Source organism: Pristis pectinata, chromosome 5, assembly GCF_009764475.1.
Source record: "Pristis pectinata isolate sPriPec2 chromosome 5, sPriPec2.1.pri, whole genome shotgun sequence".
In the NCBI taxonomy this organism is placed as follows: domain Eukaryota; kingdom Metazoa; phylum Chordata; class Chondrichthyes; order Rhinopristiformes; family Pristidae; genus Pristis; species Pristis pectinata.
In genome coordinates this window covers 57882390-57900725 of record NC_067409.1, presented here as the reverse complement: position 1 = coordinate 57900725, position 18336 = coordinate 57882390, and the positions used below count along the sequence as shown (strand labels likewise).

General features: G+C 39.3%; 1 protein-coding gene across 1 annotated transcript in view; it reads right to left on the bottom strand.

Annotated features, from left to right (window-relative positions):
• Window positions 1–1285: 1285 nt before the first annotated feature.
• LOC127570649 (electrogenic aspartate/glutamate antiporter SLC25A13, mitochondrial) overlaps window positions 1286–18336 on the bottom strand; it is a 103486-nt gene continuing 86435 nt past the window's right edge. Inside the window, exons 13-16 of the mRNA XM_052016398.1 lie at window positions 7298–7436; window positions 4499–4657; window positions 4336–4423; window positions 1286–1944 (exon numbers count right to left, since the gene is read on the bottom strand). Of these exons, the coding sequence (XP_051872358.1) occupies window positions 1788–1944; window positions 4336–4423; window positions 4499–4657; window positions 7298–7436 (543 nt within the window). The 3' untranslated portion in view covers window positions 1286–1787. The remainder of the gene's footprint in view (window positions 1945–4335; window positions 4424–4498; window positions 4658–7297; window positions 7437–18336) is intronic.

Genomic DNA, 18336 nt, shown 5'->3' with positions numbered 1-18336 from the left:
GGAATATGGTAAAAAGTGCTGGGAAAACTCAGCAGGTTGGGCAGCATCTGTAGAAAGAGAAATATAAATGTTAATCTAGGTAGCAGAGAAAGTAGGGAAGTGCAATGAATGGAGCAAAATGAATTTTTGATGGGCAGAAATAATGTTGTTACACATCACCAGCAGATATGGAATTATAATCCCAATCGAAGCTGCACTCAGACTCTCATTGGTTTATTAATCTCTCCAGTGCAATTGTTTCTTCTTCCTCCAAAGGCCAATCTGTCGTGACAGAAAGCTTGATTGGCAAACTCAGTGTCCCCTTACTGATAGAATGGAGACTGTACTTTGGTCTGCCTGTGAAAATAAATGTCCAGATTCATTCAGAATTAGAGGGAATTGTTCATGTAAAGAAACATCAGCTACTACGCAGACAATGAGATGTCAGGGAAAGGATTCACTCAGTTGCCTGCAGGAATGCAGGTTTTACAACTCAGTGCTCTTGCAATTGAGCAACAGGTAGAGACTGATTAACAAAATTGTATGCAGCAAGGACGCTCGATTTTCATACCGTTTGGGATCTCAGACTTTGATAAGGCGACCTGGGCCAGTTGTTGTTGTTGCTGCCTGATACCCATGTCTTACATGTGACAACTAATGCACATAAAGCACTATAATGTCAACTCCCAAAGAACTTTACCGTTTGAATAAACTGAAAGCACTTTGACTGTACACATTTGACCTGATAGAGGTGTATAAGATGATGAGAGGCATTGATCGTGTGGATAGTCAGGCTTTTTCCCAGGGCTGAAATGGTTGCCACAAGAGGACACAGGTTCAAGGTGCTGGGAAGTAGGTACAGAGGAGATGTCAGGGGTAAGTTTTTTTACTCAAAGTGGTGAGTGCGTGGAATGGGCTGCCATCAATGGTGGTGGAGGTGGATATGATAGGGTCTTTTAAGAGACTTTTGGATAGGTACATGGAGCTTAGAAAAATAGAGGGCTATGGGTAAGTCTAGTAATTTCTAAGGTGGGGACATGTTCGGCACAACTTTGTGGGCCGAAGGGCCTGTATTGTGCTGTAGGGTTTCTGTGTTTCTATATGTTCATATACAGCTGAATACTTCTTAGAACATGCATTTCTAACTAGCTAGAGAGATGGCCAGGAATACCTGTGGCATTAAGACATTTTGAAAAAAATCTGCACAATCTTGTATGTAAATGTTCAACAAGCACTTAAACCACAAATACACATGTGGAGAAGGTATCACCCAGAGGAAAAATATGCTGCAGAAGTCAGACGTATTATACTCAACATCAGAAATCTCTGGAATGTTTATCTGGTTGCAGTCCATCATAATTTTCATAAATGGTTTCAACAACATCATTGTCAATTCAACAGGAACAGTAAAGTTTTACATATTTTGTATAACTGGCTGTATTTGTGTTCCAGCTTTTCAAACTTTTTAAACTTGTTTAAATAGAAACTAAATCAGTTCAACATGTAAAATTCCAATATGTCCACTAACTGGATCACCATAATTTCCTTTAATCAAGTATTAAATCAAATAATTCAAATTTCACCAATATATTAAATCAGCAGGATTTTTTTAGATATTTACAATCTACATAACATCAGGAAGTATGTAACTAGTTTTAATAAATCAGAAACAATGTAAAGGATGCATTCTGTACCAATTAACTATTTTCATATCAATGGTATATTGATCAGTTTAAAAAAGTTTCCTCATACTCTTACTATTCATTCTCAAAGTCCTTAAGATTTTGCTCTGCCCTTGGATTGTATGATCACGCATCAGATGGTGAAAATCGTGGAAGATTAAGTCCAAATTTGCGTTCAATTCCAGCAAATGTGGCAATGACTAATTTGTAGCCACCAATGTAATCTGGATTAGGAGCAGGTAAACTAAATCGTGAGTGTGGCAATGAATCCTTTGCAGGTTTGCTGTTCAGATCAGGAAGAAAAAGGAACATAATAATTAGTTGCTGGGCATAAAAATTTCATAGTGAAAGAACTTCATCAGCTGTGCAACTGTTTTAAGTATAAGAAACAAAATCACCTTTAATTCCTAATTGTACTTTCTACTCTCAGGCATGTAGATGATATGAAGAAAGAAACTGTTCACTGAGAACAGGTTTCACCCAAAAGGTGGTGGTGTTCCCATATTAGAATGTAAGTTCTCAATCACATGGCAGCTAGGTGATCCATTTTAGTTTTAAAAAATCCTCCTCTCCACCCTACTCCTCAAACCACTTTTTGAATTAAGTTTTCATTCAAGGCTTTCATCTCCAATAACTTGGCTTTGCCACCTTCCCAATTGCTGACCACAACTGCAAAAATGTTTTTTTCTGTGATCTCTCCTTTTCATCGGTTTACTTATGCATGAAATTGATTAAGTCAACATAAAACTATCTTGCACCCTTCATGGACTATTCTTAAAAAAAAAGTAAGTTATTTGGCTAATGCAGAACATCTTTTGGTTCTAAAGTTTCTCCATCACAAATTGTATTTTTCCACCTTTTGACTGGTGGTTAATGTAATTTAGCATTTTGGTTGAACTGAATTCAGATTTTGTATAAATTCAGCAAATAATTGTTGGTTTAACAGGATGTGGCCATTTTGCAAAAAGAGATGTACATTTTGTTCCTGTAAGACCTTCTAAAAGGAGAAGCTGAACATCCTTTCAAGTTATGAGCTTGTTTTCTGTGAAATGAAGGTGGCTGATAGAAATGTATAAGATGATGAGAAGCAAAGAGTCAAAAACAAGAGGACACAAGTTTGAGGGGATCTGAGGGGGGTAAGCGTTTTTACAGTTTTTGAATCATGCTGTCAGAGATGATGGTGGAATCGTATGCAATTACTATTTTTAAGAAACATTTAAACACTTAAATAGGCAAGGCACAGAAGGATATTCTAATGCGGCAAAAAGGTCAGGATGGCCTTATGACCCTTATGCCAAATCTACATCAACAGTTGAAGCATAGCAAGACTGGAGTCTATCCAACCCTATTGCCCTTACAAGCTCAACATCATAGCACTGGTAGAATGGTGCTAACACCATGTATGATGTTTGCATAGTACACAAATAAAGCCATGGTTTCAACCAAAACTCGCATGGAACTCAACAAATTGTATGCAACATGCCAAGGATGTGATAAATTTAACTTTGATCCCAAGACTGACTGACACCACCAATATTATTTTGCACTGTCTGAAAATCTTGAAATACATTAGGATATGAAGCACATTAATTAGGAAAGCTAATAGAATGTTGTAACTTATTGCAAGGGCAATTGAGTACTGTCTATAATACTGATCTCCATACTTAAGGCAGGGTTGAGAGATATTTGGAATGGGAAGTGTGAATTATGCAGAGAGGTTGCTCAGGCTAGGCTTGTATGCTGTAGTTTACAACAGTGAGAGGGGTCTTGAATGAAGTGGATGTGGAGGAGATGTTTCCTCCAGTGGGAAAATATTGAACTTGGGGGTTATAGTTTAAAAATAGGATGTCGCCCATTTAAGGTGGGTGAGCCGAAATGTTTTCTGAGGGTCATGAGTCTTTGGAACTCTCTTCCACAAGGAATGGAGGAAGAAGATTCTATGGATATTTTTAAGGGAGGGGTAGATAAATTCTTGGTAAACAGTGAAAAGATATCAGGAAAGGCAGGAATGCAGGATTGAGACTAGTCATGATTTGGTTGAATAGTGGAGCAACCTTGAGGGGTCAAGTGCCTCTTCCTGATCCTAATTCATATGACGTTTTGTTTTCACTTAGAATATATTATAATCATATCCTCCTGGAACAAGTATCTGATGTACTATATTGATTCAAAAAGGAACAAGATAAGGTTCAAAACTAAACTGCCCTTGTTTGATGTTACCTGTGCTCTATTTTTTCTTCTCATAATTCAAATTCTTGTAGTTCAGATAAACAAAATGAAGTCTATGGGTAGCATATAATGGAAAAAAAATAGGCCTGCATACATCACTGAATAATGCATAATGGCAGCTAAGCATTATGCATTGCTTCCAATGTAGTTTAATGTTCCTCTGTAATGCAGTTATCACCACATGGAACTATTTTGCACCATCCACAGGCATGGCCATCATTTATATTCTAGCACTCAAAATTAAGATAATATAAGTGGATATAGCACAAAATACTTTCAAAGATTCTCTGTTTAACATTCCTATTCAGATAACAGTCAAAGGGCAAGAAAATTGAATCCTCTACCATCTCTCCAGATTCATGATATTAATTTCATGATATTAACAATGATACAAGAATATCTGTTCCAGAAGACTTTTGGGGAACAAAATAGCAATAATACTTACTTGCCAAAATCAATATGGAACCAACTCTGCAATAGCTCATAAGTCAACAAAGTAACACCAAACTGGGGTGAGGATCGGAACACACGAGCTTTGAAGGTAAAGAAAAATTGTTACTAAGATCAATCTACTCCAGATAAATAAAAGTAGAAATTTATCTGCAAACCTGCTGCTCCTTTCCAGAAAGCACCATGACCCTCCTGTTGTAGAATCTTCCGAAAGCAGTCCACCAATCCAGTGTATGTGGTTTGCCCTTCACGTGCAGCCACCTGTAACCTTGTTTTGATAACGTCAGCAGGTGTCACCAAAGAAGCTGCAGGCATAGCTGATATGAAAGATTGAAAATACTTGAGTGAAAGAACATGTACCTGAAACCACGGCAGTTTTAAGTTTGGAGCAAATAAGAATAACTCAATGAAAACTTGGAAAGGCAGGAACTAATCAGAGACAGCCAACATGGCTTTGTCAAGGGCAGATCCTGTCTGACCAACTTGACTGAGGTAATAAAATGTATCAATGAGGGCAGGGCAGTAGATGTGATTTACATGGACTTCAGTAAAACTGTTGAAAAAGTCCCACATAAAGTCATACAGCATGGAAACAGGGCCTTTGGCCCAACTAGTCCATGCCAACGAAGATTCCCATTTGCCTGTGTTTGGCCCATATCCCTCTAAACCTTTCCTATTCATACACCTGTCCAAGTACCTTTTAAATGTTATGTATCTGCTTCAACCACTTCCTCTAGCAGTTCATTCCATATATTGACCACACTCTGGGTGGAAAAAGTTGCCCCCCAAGTTCACATGTAAGACTGGTTCAAAAGGTTAGGGGTCCTGGTATGCAGGGCAAGTTAGCAAACTGGATCCAAAATTAGCTTAGCAATAAGAAGACAAAGGGTGATGATAGAGGGTTGTTTTTGTGATTGGATGCCCGTGACTAATGGTGTCTAACAAGGACTGGTGCCAGGACCATTGTTGTTTCTAAAATAAGTGAATGACTTGGTTGTGATGTGGGTGGTTTGCGGATGACATGAAGATTGGCGGAATTGCTAGTAGTGTGGAAGGTAGGCTTGGGTTGATGCTTTGGTGAAATGGGCTGGAAAAGTGACGGATGAAGTTTAATCCAGATAAGTATGAGTTGATGCATTTTGGGAGCACTAATGAGGCTGGGATATACACAATGAATGGTAGGGTCTTGGGGAGCATTGAGGAACAAAGGGACCTTGGCGTACATGTCTGTATGAAAATGGTAACACGAGTAGACAATGTGATTAGGAAGGCATATGGAATATTGGCCTTCATTAGTCAGGGCAATGAATATGGAAGTAGGGAGGTTATGTTCTAACTTTATAAAACCTTGGTCAGATTTCAGCCAGAGTACTATGTGCAGTTCTGGTCACCAGGACAGTACACAAAGGAGATACACCAGGATGTTGTCTGGAATGGAGTAGCTTGGTTATAAAGAAATATTGGAGAAGCTAGGTCTTTTCTCCCTGGAGTGGAGGTGGTTAACTGGGGGGAGAGGAAGGATGAACACTATTGAGGTGAACAAAATATAGATAGGGTAGACTTCAGGAAACTTTCGCCCACAACAGATAAAACTAGAAGACATAGGTCCCCCTCAGAACCCCTCTAAATCTCTTCTCCTTTACCCTAAACCACCTTCACTTAGAGAGTGGTAAATACCTTGATTGATGTGCCCGAGAGAGTGGTTGAACCTGGGTCACTGACAGCAGTTAAGAAGTGTCTAGATGAGCACTTAAATCACTCAGCATAAAGGGCTAAAATACTGGGCCATAGGGTTAATACAGAAGGGTACCCATTGTCAGTGTGAACAAGTTGGGCCGAATAGCCTGTTTCCATACTATTATGATTCTATGAAAACTGCAGCATTTTAAAATCATTAACAATAAATCTGTTTTAACTGGGGTGAATAATTTGAGTATGAGTAGATATCTTTCCTGCCATAGCACTTAAGCACATAAGTGCAGTAATCTGCCCTCTGCAGTTAACCAGAAAGATTTCAGAGACATCATATTTCAAAGGCACCAAATTTCTGTTGAGGATTTTTCTTCCTAATATTTATTCCTAATAAGTGGATTCTAGATGTCATTTCTGGTATGACCCAGATACGTCTGCAATGGTCTTTAACTACGGTGGATCTGTACAAATTTTTTTCTTAATATTGAAGTAAATCCCAGTGAGATGTGCAAAATTGCAAACATGTTTTGCACTTATAGTGCATACATTACAGTTGTTTTACAGCCACATTAATGATGCATTTGAGAACCTCTGCAAGCACAATTATCAGATTCAGTGGCAAAAGAATGCAAATACATAACTATTTCCAATGGATACTATTATAATACAAGTACATCTCGCTGAATCCAAGTGCTCTCATGCAGGTAGGAAAGAAAAATTATAGGGGAATATTCATATTAATGCACCATGACTAATATTAAAATATCATGTCTGAGGTTAAATGGCCTACCATCTTCACAGATCCATGTGTAGAAAAGTCAGAGGGTTAGGGAAATTAAAATAATCAAATAACACAGTTGCCATCACCTAAGACAGGCATGTGCCTAGGAGGTATAACTCAAGAACTGGTCTTCTTGGCTGTTGTGAATTGATTGGTGTAACACTTTTAAAATGTTTACTTCATAATTTGGTTTTCACAAAATGGAATTAAAAATTAAACTTTAAGTGTAACATAACTAGCATGAAAATAATTTCCACATCTTTTGCCCAAAGGTACACAGCTTAACTAAAGACATAAATCTCTTTATTACTGTGCTTTACAGCTTTCATTAATTTTCAGGAGTTTTTCCACAAAGGTGGCCTGGCAGAAATATTAAACTGAGAACACAGATTTTGCCAATGACCAGTTTTTCACAGAATTGAGCCAGAAACACAATTTAATTAAGCAGCAACAGTATATGCAAAGGCAAAATACAGATGCTCACCAGCCAAAGTTCCCGCCAACAGTAGATTTCCAGAGTTGACCTGCCCATATTCATCTGTAAAGGCGAGTTTTAAGTGAGAATAAACTGGGAAGTAGATAGCAGAGAATGGGATATCACGTAAAAAACAGGCCCTTGCACCCTATGTAGGAAAGAAATCAAAGAATAATAATTAATATATGTCAAGAAATTAATTAAAAGTCAGCTGCTACAAAAATTTACAGGAAAAAAAAGATTATAGGGGTTATTACACCATTATTGGTGCTAGTTTGTGTGTCATATTCAAAATTATTCCTTGTGAGTAAAGTCTAAACAAAACATTTAACGTTAAACCCTGCTTAACCTAAACACATCCTCCTGGTCCTCAAAGTAAATATTCAGCAGCAGGTGATTGGTAGATTCAATCCAATCTCATCTGATGTACAACTCTGCAGTATTGCACAAAATAAGAAAGGGATTTTTGTTTAAAATAACAAATCACCATCGTTTGTAGCTCAAAAATTTGCATTTTAACTCGATAAGAATCTAGTCATATAGCAAGGAATGTGCTGAGAGAATAGGTACAAATTAAATCCTTTTAACAAATATAAGTAACAATTACATTCATTGAGATTTAACCAGAATATGCAAACAAGATTCAAAGGCCAAACTATATATTTGTTAATATAGATCACAGATCATCTTCATTCTAGAGGGAGCAGAAAATGACCAACATCATGAGATAGATCAAATTCTCAATCTTAGGTTTGTGAATAATGCTTCATATTTTATAAACTATTCACAGAACAGTCCGCAACACGAATACAGAAACTATATTGCTCTTTAGTATGCGAAAATAATGCTATTGAATAACAAGAGATTTTCTTTTCCCCCCCATTTCTCCACCTTTTCACATTGAGTTCCTCACCTCAGCAAGACTCCCTCAGGCAATTTTTTGGGGTCAAAAGGAGAAATGGAAATAGAAAAGAGTAAATCAACCAATATTGTTCTTTGGACTCTCTTAGAGGGTGGCAGCAACAGTGTTTTGTAAAAGATGGGTAATATATAAACAATCTCCCTGTGTGGATGACAGAGCCCAAAGAATTTCAGGGAAAATTTCTCTGCAGCAAGGAAGAAATAAATAAGATAACAACTCATCAGGTCCCCAAGAAAAGTGAAATGACAAAACTTGTTTTAACCTTGGTTCAGTTGGTAACACTTCTGCCTGAATCAGAAGGTTATGGATTCAAATTTCACTTCAGGGGCTTGAACATAAAAATTATGGGCTGTCACTCCAATGCAGTGTCTGACTTAGAGTATTTCCAGTACTTTGTATTTTTACTTCTTGTAAATATAGCTAGTCCCAATTTCACACAGTACTGCAATTATAATATGAATGCAGGCTAAATCATCTGGAACTGCAGAGACTTGCATCTGATTTCCCTTCTAGCACTGAATAAATACTAGGGACAATATTAGTTTCCCCAGCGGAGGAGCCGGCCAATTGGCATAGAGTGGGACCAGAGCCCTCTGCAGCTCAGTAACCAGGGTCAACATGACCCACGGGTCAGTCTTAAACAGTCTAAGCTTGCTAGCAATTAAGAGGTGGTCCTGGAGCAAGCAAATGGCAATGGTAGGAAACTATCCCAGGAGAGAGAGAGAAGTGTAGTAAGAGAATTGGGAAGTGAGAAAGTAGGACTGAGAGAGATGAAAGGTGGGGGTGGGGGGAGGGAGAGAGGATACGGACAGGGAAGATGGAGGGAGGGTTAAATGGACTGAGAGGAAATGAACAAGTGAGGTACTCTGTGGAAGAGGGTTTGGGCAAGAGAACATGTTTGTGTGCATGGAGAGAGAATGTCTGCACACAGAGCAAGAGACAGTGCCCATGTCCATGACTGTGAGAGTGTTAGGGCATGCAGGAAAACCTGGGTTCCAATTGTCTTGGACCCCTTTGCCATTGGATCAAGACCTGACTCTGTCAAGACTGTGTGGTAGTTGGTGTGCAATAGCCACCCCATGTTAAAAGACTTCACGCACTGCCATTCTATTAACCTGTGGAACCCGAGAGACTACTGAAAAGAGAAAACCACTGTGTTATATCCACACCCAAATACACTTTCAAGTTGCCATAAAAAAAATCACGTGGCGCTATTTCAAAGAAAGGAGTTAATTTCAGTTACCTATCCAGTACTTATCACCCAGCCAGCATTACTAAAGCAAACTATCTTAACATTATCATGTTATTATTTTTGGGACCTTGCTGTGCACAAATTTCCTACACTGTACAGCATTTCCTACACTGCATCAATTACTACACCAAAAATATTTCACTGGGTGTAAAGTGCTTTGGGACAATCTTAACCAATGGAAAAATAACATACAATTCTCTATGCTTTCATACACTCCTATAGTAGTAAAAATATTTTAAATTTAATTTTCCATAAGCAATAGTCTGAACAAATGTGACAGGGTGCAATTTTCTGTTTCTCCCTTGTGTATACTAATAATACCAAACTTTTTTATTTTCTTTCTCCAACAAATTGACTTGTCAATCGACATAAGCATCTGCATTTCCCCCATTTTCTATTTTTTCACTACTCTGCAAACATTTAACAAAACTCCTTAGCAGAATGGGCACCCACCTAAACCATGTCCAAGTGGTCATTATCATTGATGTGCAATGCTGCCGGACTATTCAGACAGATAAAATACAGTGGCAAAACTAGCAGCTTGCCTTCACTCAATCTTCCTGTAAAACACAGCGAGAATGTGTGGATAGAGATTAAGAGAACTCCTGTTGATTTTAGTCCTAAAGTATAAACTATTGCTTAGTAAATTTTTCCAGTCTGTGGTACTAAATGAGCCATCAGTCTCCAAAATTTTATATAGCACATTATTGGCCAAGGATGATTTTTTTTGAGGCACGTAGGTTTAATCCTACCAGAGAGAGCAGCTAACTCAGTGCAGACCAGTTATTTTCCTAATCCATATGACCCAATTGCTCATTGGATGAAGTTGCTGAGCCAATAGGAATCTGCCAAACTATGCTTACAAGTGTTTTTAAGAAGCAACCTGATGCCTAAATAATATCCAAAAGCCAGGGACTATGTTTCATTCCAGAAGAGAAAATGTAATTAGTGAATATTAAATTAAACAAAGTTGAAATGCTGCTTTATTTGCCAGATCAAGAAGCTACATATTCAAAATATAATATTCTTGAAACTGGAAATATTTTCAGTGGGCTTTAGCAAATACATTCTATTCAAGTTTTACAATTTTAGTCATTCTTAAAGGAACTTTAAACGCGAAGCCAACTTTATGTAAGGTCAGCTGCAGATAGAAATCATAAACCAAAGTTTTCTTTAAAGCTGTTTTACTTTTTTTTAAAAATGTTTTGGCTTGGAAACCAAATAGTTTAATAATTCAGACAAAAAATACAAGAATGCAATCATAATAAAACATGCTAACTCATCTGCTGCATGAATCCAATGCTTCCCTTTTTATGGTGTGCCTTTATAAACATTTGGATGTTCATTATTTTCCTAAACTGTTCCCCTAACTGCGGCTGAAGCTGCAGTTGGACTCACTCAGGAGCATCCATGATGCTGAGAGCGTCATAGACGAGAAGCTTTAGTGAGGTAGTCATGCCGAAGGTACAGGCAGCAGGTAGTTGGGTGACCACCAGGAAAGGTAAAGAGGGTAGACAGGTAGTGCAGGATTCCCTTGTGGCCATTCCCCTCGGTAACGTATATCATTTTGGATCAATACACACAAAATGCTGGAGGAACTCAGTGGGTCAGGCAGGATCTGTGGAGGGAAATATACAGAACTCTGATGAAGGGTCTTGACCTAAAACGTTGAACTATTTATTTTCCTCCATAGATGCTGCCTGACCTGCTGAGTTCATCCAGCATTTTGTGTGTGTTGCTCCAGATTCCAGCATCTGCAGAATCTCGAGTCATCATTTTGGATACTAGTGGAACGGTTGGCCTTTCAGAGGACAGCAGCAGCCAGGTCTCTGGCACAATGACTAGCTCTGATGCACAGCAGGGAAGGGTGGAGTCAAAAAAAAAACGTAGTGATAGTCTATAGTTAGGGGAACAGATTCTGTGGCCACGAATGAGACTCCAGGATGGTACATTGCCTCCCAGGTGCCACGGTCAAGTATTTTTCTGAGTGGTAGAACACTCTCAAGGGGGAGGGTGAGCAGCTAGATGAGATAATCAGTAGATGGGACTGCTCTTCAAATATGAAAGTGATTACAATCCTTTAACATTTTGACTTAAAACATGTTTACAAAAGCTTAACTCAGAAATGAATAACTGTTGATCACCACTGACTATTACAAGAGTCTAAGAAGATTGTGCATAAGCAATTCAGGTCACAAATAGTTTCTGAATGTATGAAATGTCAGTTAGTATTTAGATTGTTCTGAAATGTTCTGATTCATCCTGGGGTAAATAGCACCTGCCGGAGAAAAAAATTCTGATCAACAACTGCCTGGGGCAAGGTCTGCCAAGCACGAGGATCTTTTGCCACTTCAAACCATGCTCAGGTGAAATCTTCTGCAAACTAACTCTCTCTTCCAATCATTTTAATCACCTGTTGTATCTCTGAATGAATAGATTAAGCCACCCTAAAAACAATCACAAGTTGCAAGATGAGTCACATAAACAAATCAGATCTTAAAGAGGGACAGGTTTTTTTGAAAAAAATGTTATTTGTGTTTTACACCAGTAAAAACAGCAAGTGGGGGGGGGGGGGGGTCTAAACAAGCTTTCTTTTTTCTTGTCTCTGTTAGTCTGGACACAGTGTGTCAGTAGGTCTGTGATATGCCGGTTTAACCTCATCTCCGGGTGTGAACATGCAACTGTCAATCAGAAAGAAAAAACTCCAGGTTGACAGGTTAGAACGTATCGCCTGTTTTCTCAAATTATAAAATATGCTCAAATCAATTATAACCTGTATTTAGCAAACTTTCTTTTTAAACAATGCTTGATCTGAAATCTGAATGTCTGAAATGCATCAGGGTGTTTGCTAGCTTTTAAGTTTGAGAGGAAATTCTCACAAACCAGGCAGCATACCAAGTGCACCATGCATAGCCTTTGTCTTTGATGCAAAACTTATTTATGATATGGTAGAAAATTAAAATGGAAAGTAGTATCATTCAGACAGTTCCACAGCCCCTTCTGAAATAATCCCCACAATGTGACAATACTCCAAGGTTCTCTGCATTAACATTAACATTGCAGATTCAAAGCAGCAACTCTGAAGTTGTGAGCAATTACATCTGCTTACATAATACACAATTTCATTCACAACAAGGTTTCCTGTTTATGGACCTGCCCAGATGTGATAATCCATATAGACAACAGTTAGCCAGCGGAGGGAAAGATGTTTCTTAGGATTTCTGGGAGTTTCAATTTATGATAGCCAGCATTGTTAAATGCTTTGGCCCAGAAATTCAGTTGCATAAAACCTTAAAAGATATTGTGCAGACAAAAATCCTGTTAATATGACATTAACCAATTTTGCCCATATTCCTGAGTGAGTTAATGGCAGTTGTTAGTAAGGATGGACTTTTTTGTGAGAGAAATTCATGAATGCTGACACTTTTTTTCAGGCATAGAGATCACTCAACTGTTTTAGTGACATTTGTAACCACTTTGGTCTGAATCACAACAGGCACTGTTCTCTCATTGTTGGGGAAAAAAAGTTTTTTTTTTAATATAACTTTAAAGGCTCCAAGTGATCTTTTTTTTTAGAAGACACATCTCTCCTGCAATCACACACACAACTCACTGCTAAGAAAGCTCAAATAGACTGACTATGATTGGGATCCCAGTCACCACACCTACAAGATAGTTTCAACAAGTTCCCTCTTCAAATATAAGAGGGCCAGAAATCCTAGAAGAAATCCTGCAAAAAGTGGTTCTGTGTTCATCAGATAAGAAAAACTGGCATATCTGACAAAAGAGGGCACTCATGTTACCTATATAGGAATGTGTGCCGTTTGCTTGCACTTTTGGAAGGCCAAAACTTCCCAGTGTGAATGCAAATATTGCACCTGTCAAAAATGTTGGACAAACACAAGTAGTTTGCAGTAAGACCCAGTGGAAGACCAGGTGAACAAAGCCATGTGCATCATCAGCAGCTGTTCCTCACAAACCTGCAGCTCACAGGAGACAACACACTGCACAGGTGACTAATCCTGTTTTTCCAGGTTGCTTATTAAATCAACCCTGTTTGCACTGAAGGCAGTCAATAATATGCAGCCCACTTGAGTTTCAGACTCAGGCTGACATCTCAGAGATGCAGGATGTTATTAACTTCCTAATGTGGCAATCAAGGTATTTCCAGATCACCCAGAAGAGCTCATCAACTACAAAGAGTTCCACTACTAATGTGGCTAGGTCTTTGAAAAAAAATGTACGTAATGGAAAAGGAGTAGGGCACACATTGCCTTCCTGGATGCTTTCATTTTACCTCCATCATACCAGAACTCTGACATATAAGTGTCAAACTATCTTTTCCTTTCAATAAATAAAGAACAAGAGATCTCCCTAATATTAACTGGGATACAATCAATGTAAAAAGTATACAGTAGAGGGCACAGAAGATTCAGAACTTTCTCAGGCAATATGTAGCATGCCTAACATGAGGGGTAGGAGGATGGTGCATTGGTGTAATTCTGGATTTAGTTTTGGGGAACAAAGCCAAGCAGTTGGAGGCAATATCTGGGAGAAAGCATTGTTGTGGTAATGAATATAACTTAGTTATAGATATGGAAAGGGGCAAAGATAAAATCAGAGTCAAGATTCTAAACTGAGTTAAAACCAATTTTACTGGACTGATTTAACAAAAAATGGTTCAGAAGCAATGATTGGAATGTAAATCAATCTCAAAGTAATGAAAGCATTTAAGATGCAATGGGTTCAGGGTAAACATCCTCCCACAAAGAAAGAAGGTGGAGTGTCAAATCTAATGTCCTGTTAGATGTCAAGGTGAATAGAGAGTAGAGTAAAACAAAGCAGGGAAGTATAAGTAGATACTAACAGCTTAATACACCAGAAAGTCTGGAAGAGTGTAGAGTGTCAGAGTGAAATTAAAAGAGAAATTAAGGCAGCAAAGAGGGTACAGAAATTAGCAAGTAAAATCAAAGAAATTCTGATTTTAAAAAAATATATACATAGTGAATAACAGGATAACTAAAGAACAATCAGGGACCAAAACGATAATCTATGTTTGGAAGCAGAACATGTGGGTAAGGTTCTTAATGATTTTATTGCCACTGTGTTTACAAAAATGGAAAATGCTATTGATGTTCTAGTTAAGATGAACAAGTGTTAAATATTGAATGGGCTAAACATGGTTAAAAAAATAGTTTTAAGGAATTTATCATCTTTGAAAATAGGTAAGTTGTTTGCCCTAGATGAAATACATCCCAGGCTGTTAAAAGAAGGGAAGCATCTGTGGAGACTCTGGCTACGTTCCTCTAGCACACAGAACAGTACAGCACAAGAACAGGCTCTTTGGCCACGATGTCTATGCCAATCAAGATGCCATTTTAAACTAATCTCATCTGCTTGCTCCATCCCCTGCCTGATCATGTGCCTGTCTGAATGCCTCTTAAATGTTTTAGTAGATGCTTCTGCAAATCTCCTTTAAACTACCCCCACCTTAAATCTATGGCCACTAATATTTGATAATTCCACCATGGAAAGACTCTGACCATCTACCCTAAGCGTCTCATAATGTATATGCTTCTATCAGGTCACTCCTCAGCCTCTGAGAAAACAATCCAAGATTGTCCAATCTCCTTGTAGCTAATACTCTCTAATCCAGGCCACAGGAGTTGTGCTAAAGTATTGCAGGGCTGCTAATAATTCACTTTTAATTAAAATGGGAGGTTCAAATATACCAAGTAATTAAAAGCCAGTTAGTTTAACTTTGGTGATTGGCAAGTTACTGGAATTCATATAAAAAATATAGAAATAGACAGATTAATCAAAGAATGGATTTTAAGGGAAGATCATGTCAGTCAGATTGAATTCTTTGAAGAAGCAATAAGGAGGGTGAAGGCGAACATTGCACATAATCTGCATAGATTTAAGCAAGGCTTTTATTAAGATCCCAGTAACAGATAGTTCATAAAAGTAAAAACCCATGGAATCAAAGATAGAATGGCAAGTTGGATCCAGAATTGGTTGAGGAAGCAAAGGGCAACAGTTTTTGATTGTTTTTGTGACTAATAGACAGTTATCAAGATTACCAGAACAGTTCCACAGGACTCAGTATTTGGTCCCTTACTTTTCATAATTTATATTAATGATTTTGATCTAAATATTAACAGTGTGATAAAGAAGTTGTCTGTGGCCAACAACCTTGAGACAGGATACCAAGGCCCTCTTCAATACTGCAGGTGACTTCAACCAGGCCAATCTCAAGAGTGTGTTACCAAAGTACTACCAGCACGTCTCCTGTCCCACCAGGGCCCCTAACACCCTTGACCATTGCTATACTACCATTAAAGATGCCTTCCGAGCCACCCCTCACCCTCACTTTGGTAAATCAGACCACCAGGCTGTGCTCCTCCTCCCTGCATACAAACAGAAACTGAAATGGAAGGATCCAGTACAGAGAGTTGTGCAGTGCTGGTATGAGGAAACAGATGAGCTTCTATGCGACTGCTTTGAGTCAGTGGACTGGTCCATATTCAAAGACTCAGCTGCCAGCCTAGATGAGTATGCCACCACCATCACGGACTTCATCAGCAAGTGTGTTGAGGACTGTGTGCTAAAGAAGACAATGCAGGTGTTCCCAAATTGGAAACCACGGATGAACCGGGAGGTCCACTCCTTACTGAAGTAGAGGACTACTCCATTCCAATCAGGTGACCCTGACCTTTACAAGAAATTAAAATACGACCTGCGTAAAGCTATCAGGAATGCCAAGAGACAATACCAGATCAAAATGGAGTCCCAGACCAGCCGTCAGTTGTGACAGGGCTTACGCACGAAAATAGACTACAAAACAAAATCGGGCAGCATGGTCAACAACAGCGCATCCCTTCCCAATGAGCTTAATGCATTCTATGTACGTTTTGAACAAAAGGGAAGTGGTTTGTCATCACCCACCCTGATAGCTTCCAATGCAACTTAACCCGTGGTCACTGTTGAGGATGTAAGATCAGTCTTCCAGAGAGCGAACCTGAGGAAAGCATCTGGACCGGATGGTGTCCCTGGCCATGTCCTCAGATACCGTGCTGATCAGCTGGCGGGGGTACTTCAGCATACTTAACCTCTCCCTGCTTCAATCTAAGGTTCCAACCTGTTTTAAGAAGAACACTATCATCCCGGTACCTTAGAAAAACAAGGTAACATGCCTTAATGACTACCGACCAGTGCCTCTGACATCCACCGTCACTGAAGTGCTTCGAGAGGCTGGTCATGGCATGCATTAGCTCCAGCCTCTTAGACAACCTCCACCCACTGCAATTCGCCTACCACTGAAAGAGATCTACAGTGAACGGCGTCTCCCTGGCCCTACACTCATCTCTGGAGCATCTGGACAGTAAAGGCACCAACGTTAGACTATCGCTTATTGACTACAGCTCTGCCTTCAATACTATAATCCCAAGCAAACTCATAACCAAACTCTGAGATCTGGGACTCAACACCTCCCTCTGCAACTGGATCCTTGACTTTCTGACCAACAGACTGCAATCAGTGAGGATAGGCAGCAACACCTCCAGCACAATTATTCTCAACACTGGTGCCCCACAAGGCTGCGTCCTCAGCCCTCTACTCTACTCCCTATATACTCATGACTACATGGCCAGATTCTGCTCTAACTCCATCTACAAGTTTGCAGATGATACTACCGTTGTAGGCTCTATCTCAAATAACGATGAGTCAGAGTACAGGAAGGAGGTAGAGAGCTTAGTGACATGATGTCATGACAACAACCTTTCCCTCAATGTCAGCAAAACAAAAGAGCTGGTCATTGACTTCAGGAAAGGGGGTGGTGTACATTCACCTGTCTACATCAATGGTGCTAAGATCGAGAGGGTTGAGAGCTTCAAGTTCCTCAGAGTGAACATCACCAATAGCCTGTTCTGGTCCAACCATGTAGATGGCACCACCAAGAAAGCTCACCAGCACCTCTACTTCCTCAGGAGGCTAATGAAATTTGGCATGTCCCCTTTGACACTCACCAACTTTTATCGATGCACCATAGAAAGCATCCTATCTGGATGCATCACGGCTTGGTATGGCAACTGCTCTGCCCGGGACTGCAAGAAACTTCAGAGAGTTGTGGACATAGCCCAGCACATCACAGAAACCAGCCTCCCCTACATGGACTCTGTCTGTACCTCTCGCTGCCTTGGTGAAGCAGCCAGCATTATCAAAGGCCCCACCCACCCGGGTCATTCTCTCTTCTCTCCTCTCCCATCAGGCAGAAGATACAGGAGCCTGAGGGCACATACCACCAGGCTCAAGGGCAGCTTCTATCCCACTATGATAAGTCTATTGAACGGTTCCCTTATATGATGAAATGGATTCTTGACTTCACAATCTACCTTGTTATGACCTTGCACCTTATTGATATTCTGTTATTGTTTTTACCCTGTTCTACCTTAATGCACTGTGTAATGAATTGACCTGTACGATCGGTATGCAAGACAAGTTTTTCACTGTACCTCAGTACAAGTGACAATAATAAACCAATACCAAAGTTTGCCAATGACTCCTTCACCCAAATCATTCACATAAATTGTGAACAACTGGGGGTCCAGCATCAACTCCTACTGCAGTCCACTGGTCAGTTTTCCAACCTAAAAATGGGTAGTTTTATTTCTACTCCCTTTTTCCTGTCTGTTAACCAATTCTCATTCCATAAGAGTGTAACCTGCCATAATGTGTGCTCTAAGTTTGTATAATAGCCATTTTTCTGTCACCTTATTGAAAGCTTTCTGAAAAGTCGACGTACACATCAACTATTTTGCGAGTTACAATCTCAAAAAAATCAGATTTGTCAAATATGATTTCAAGTTCCTGAAC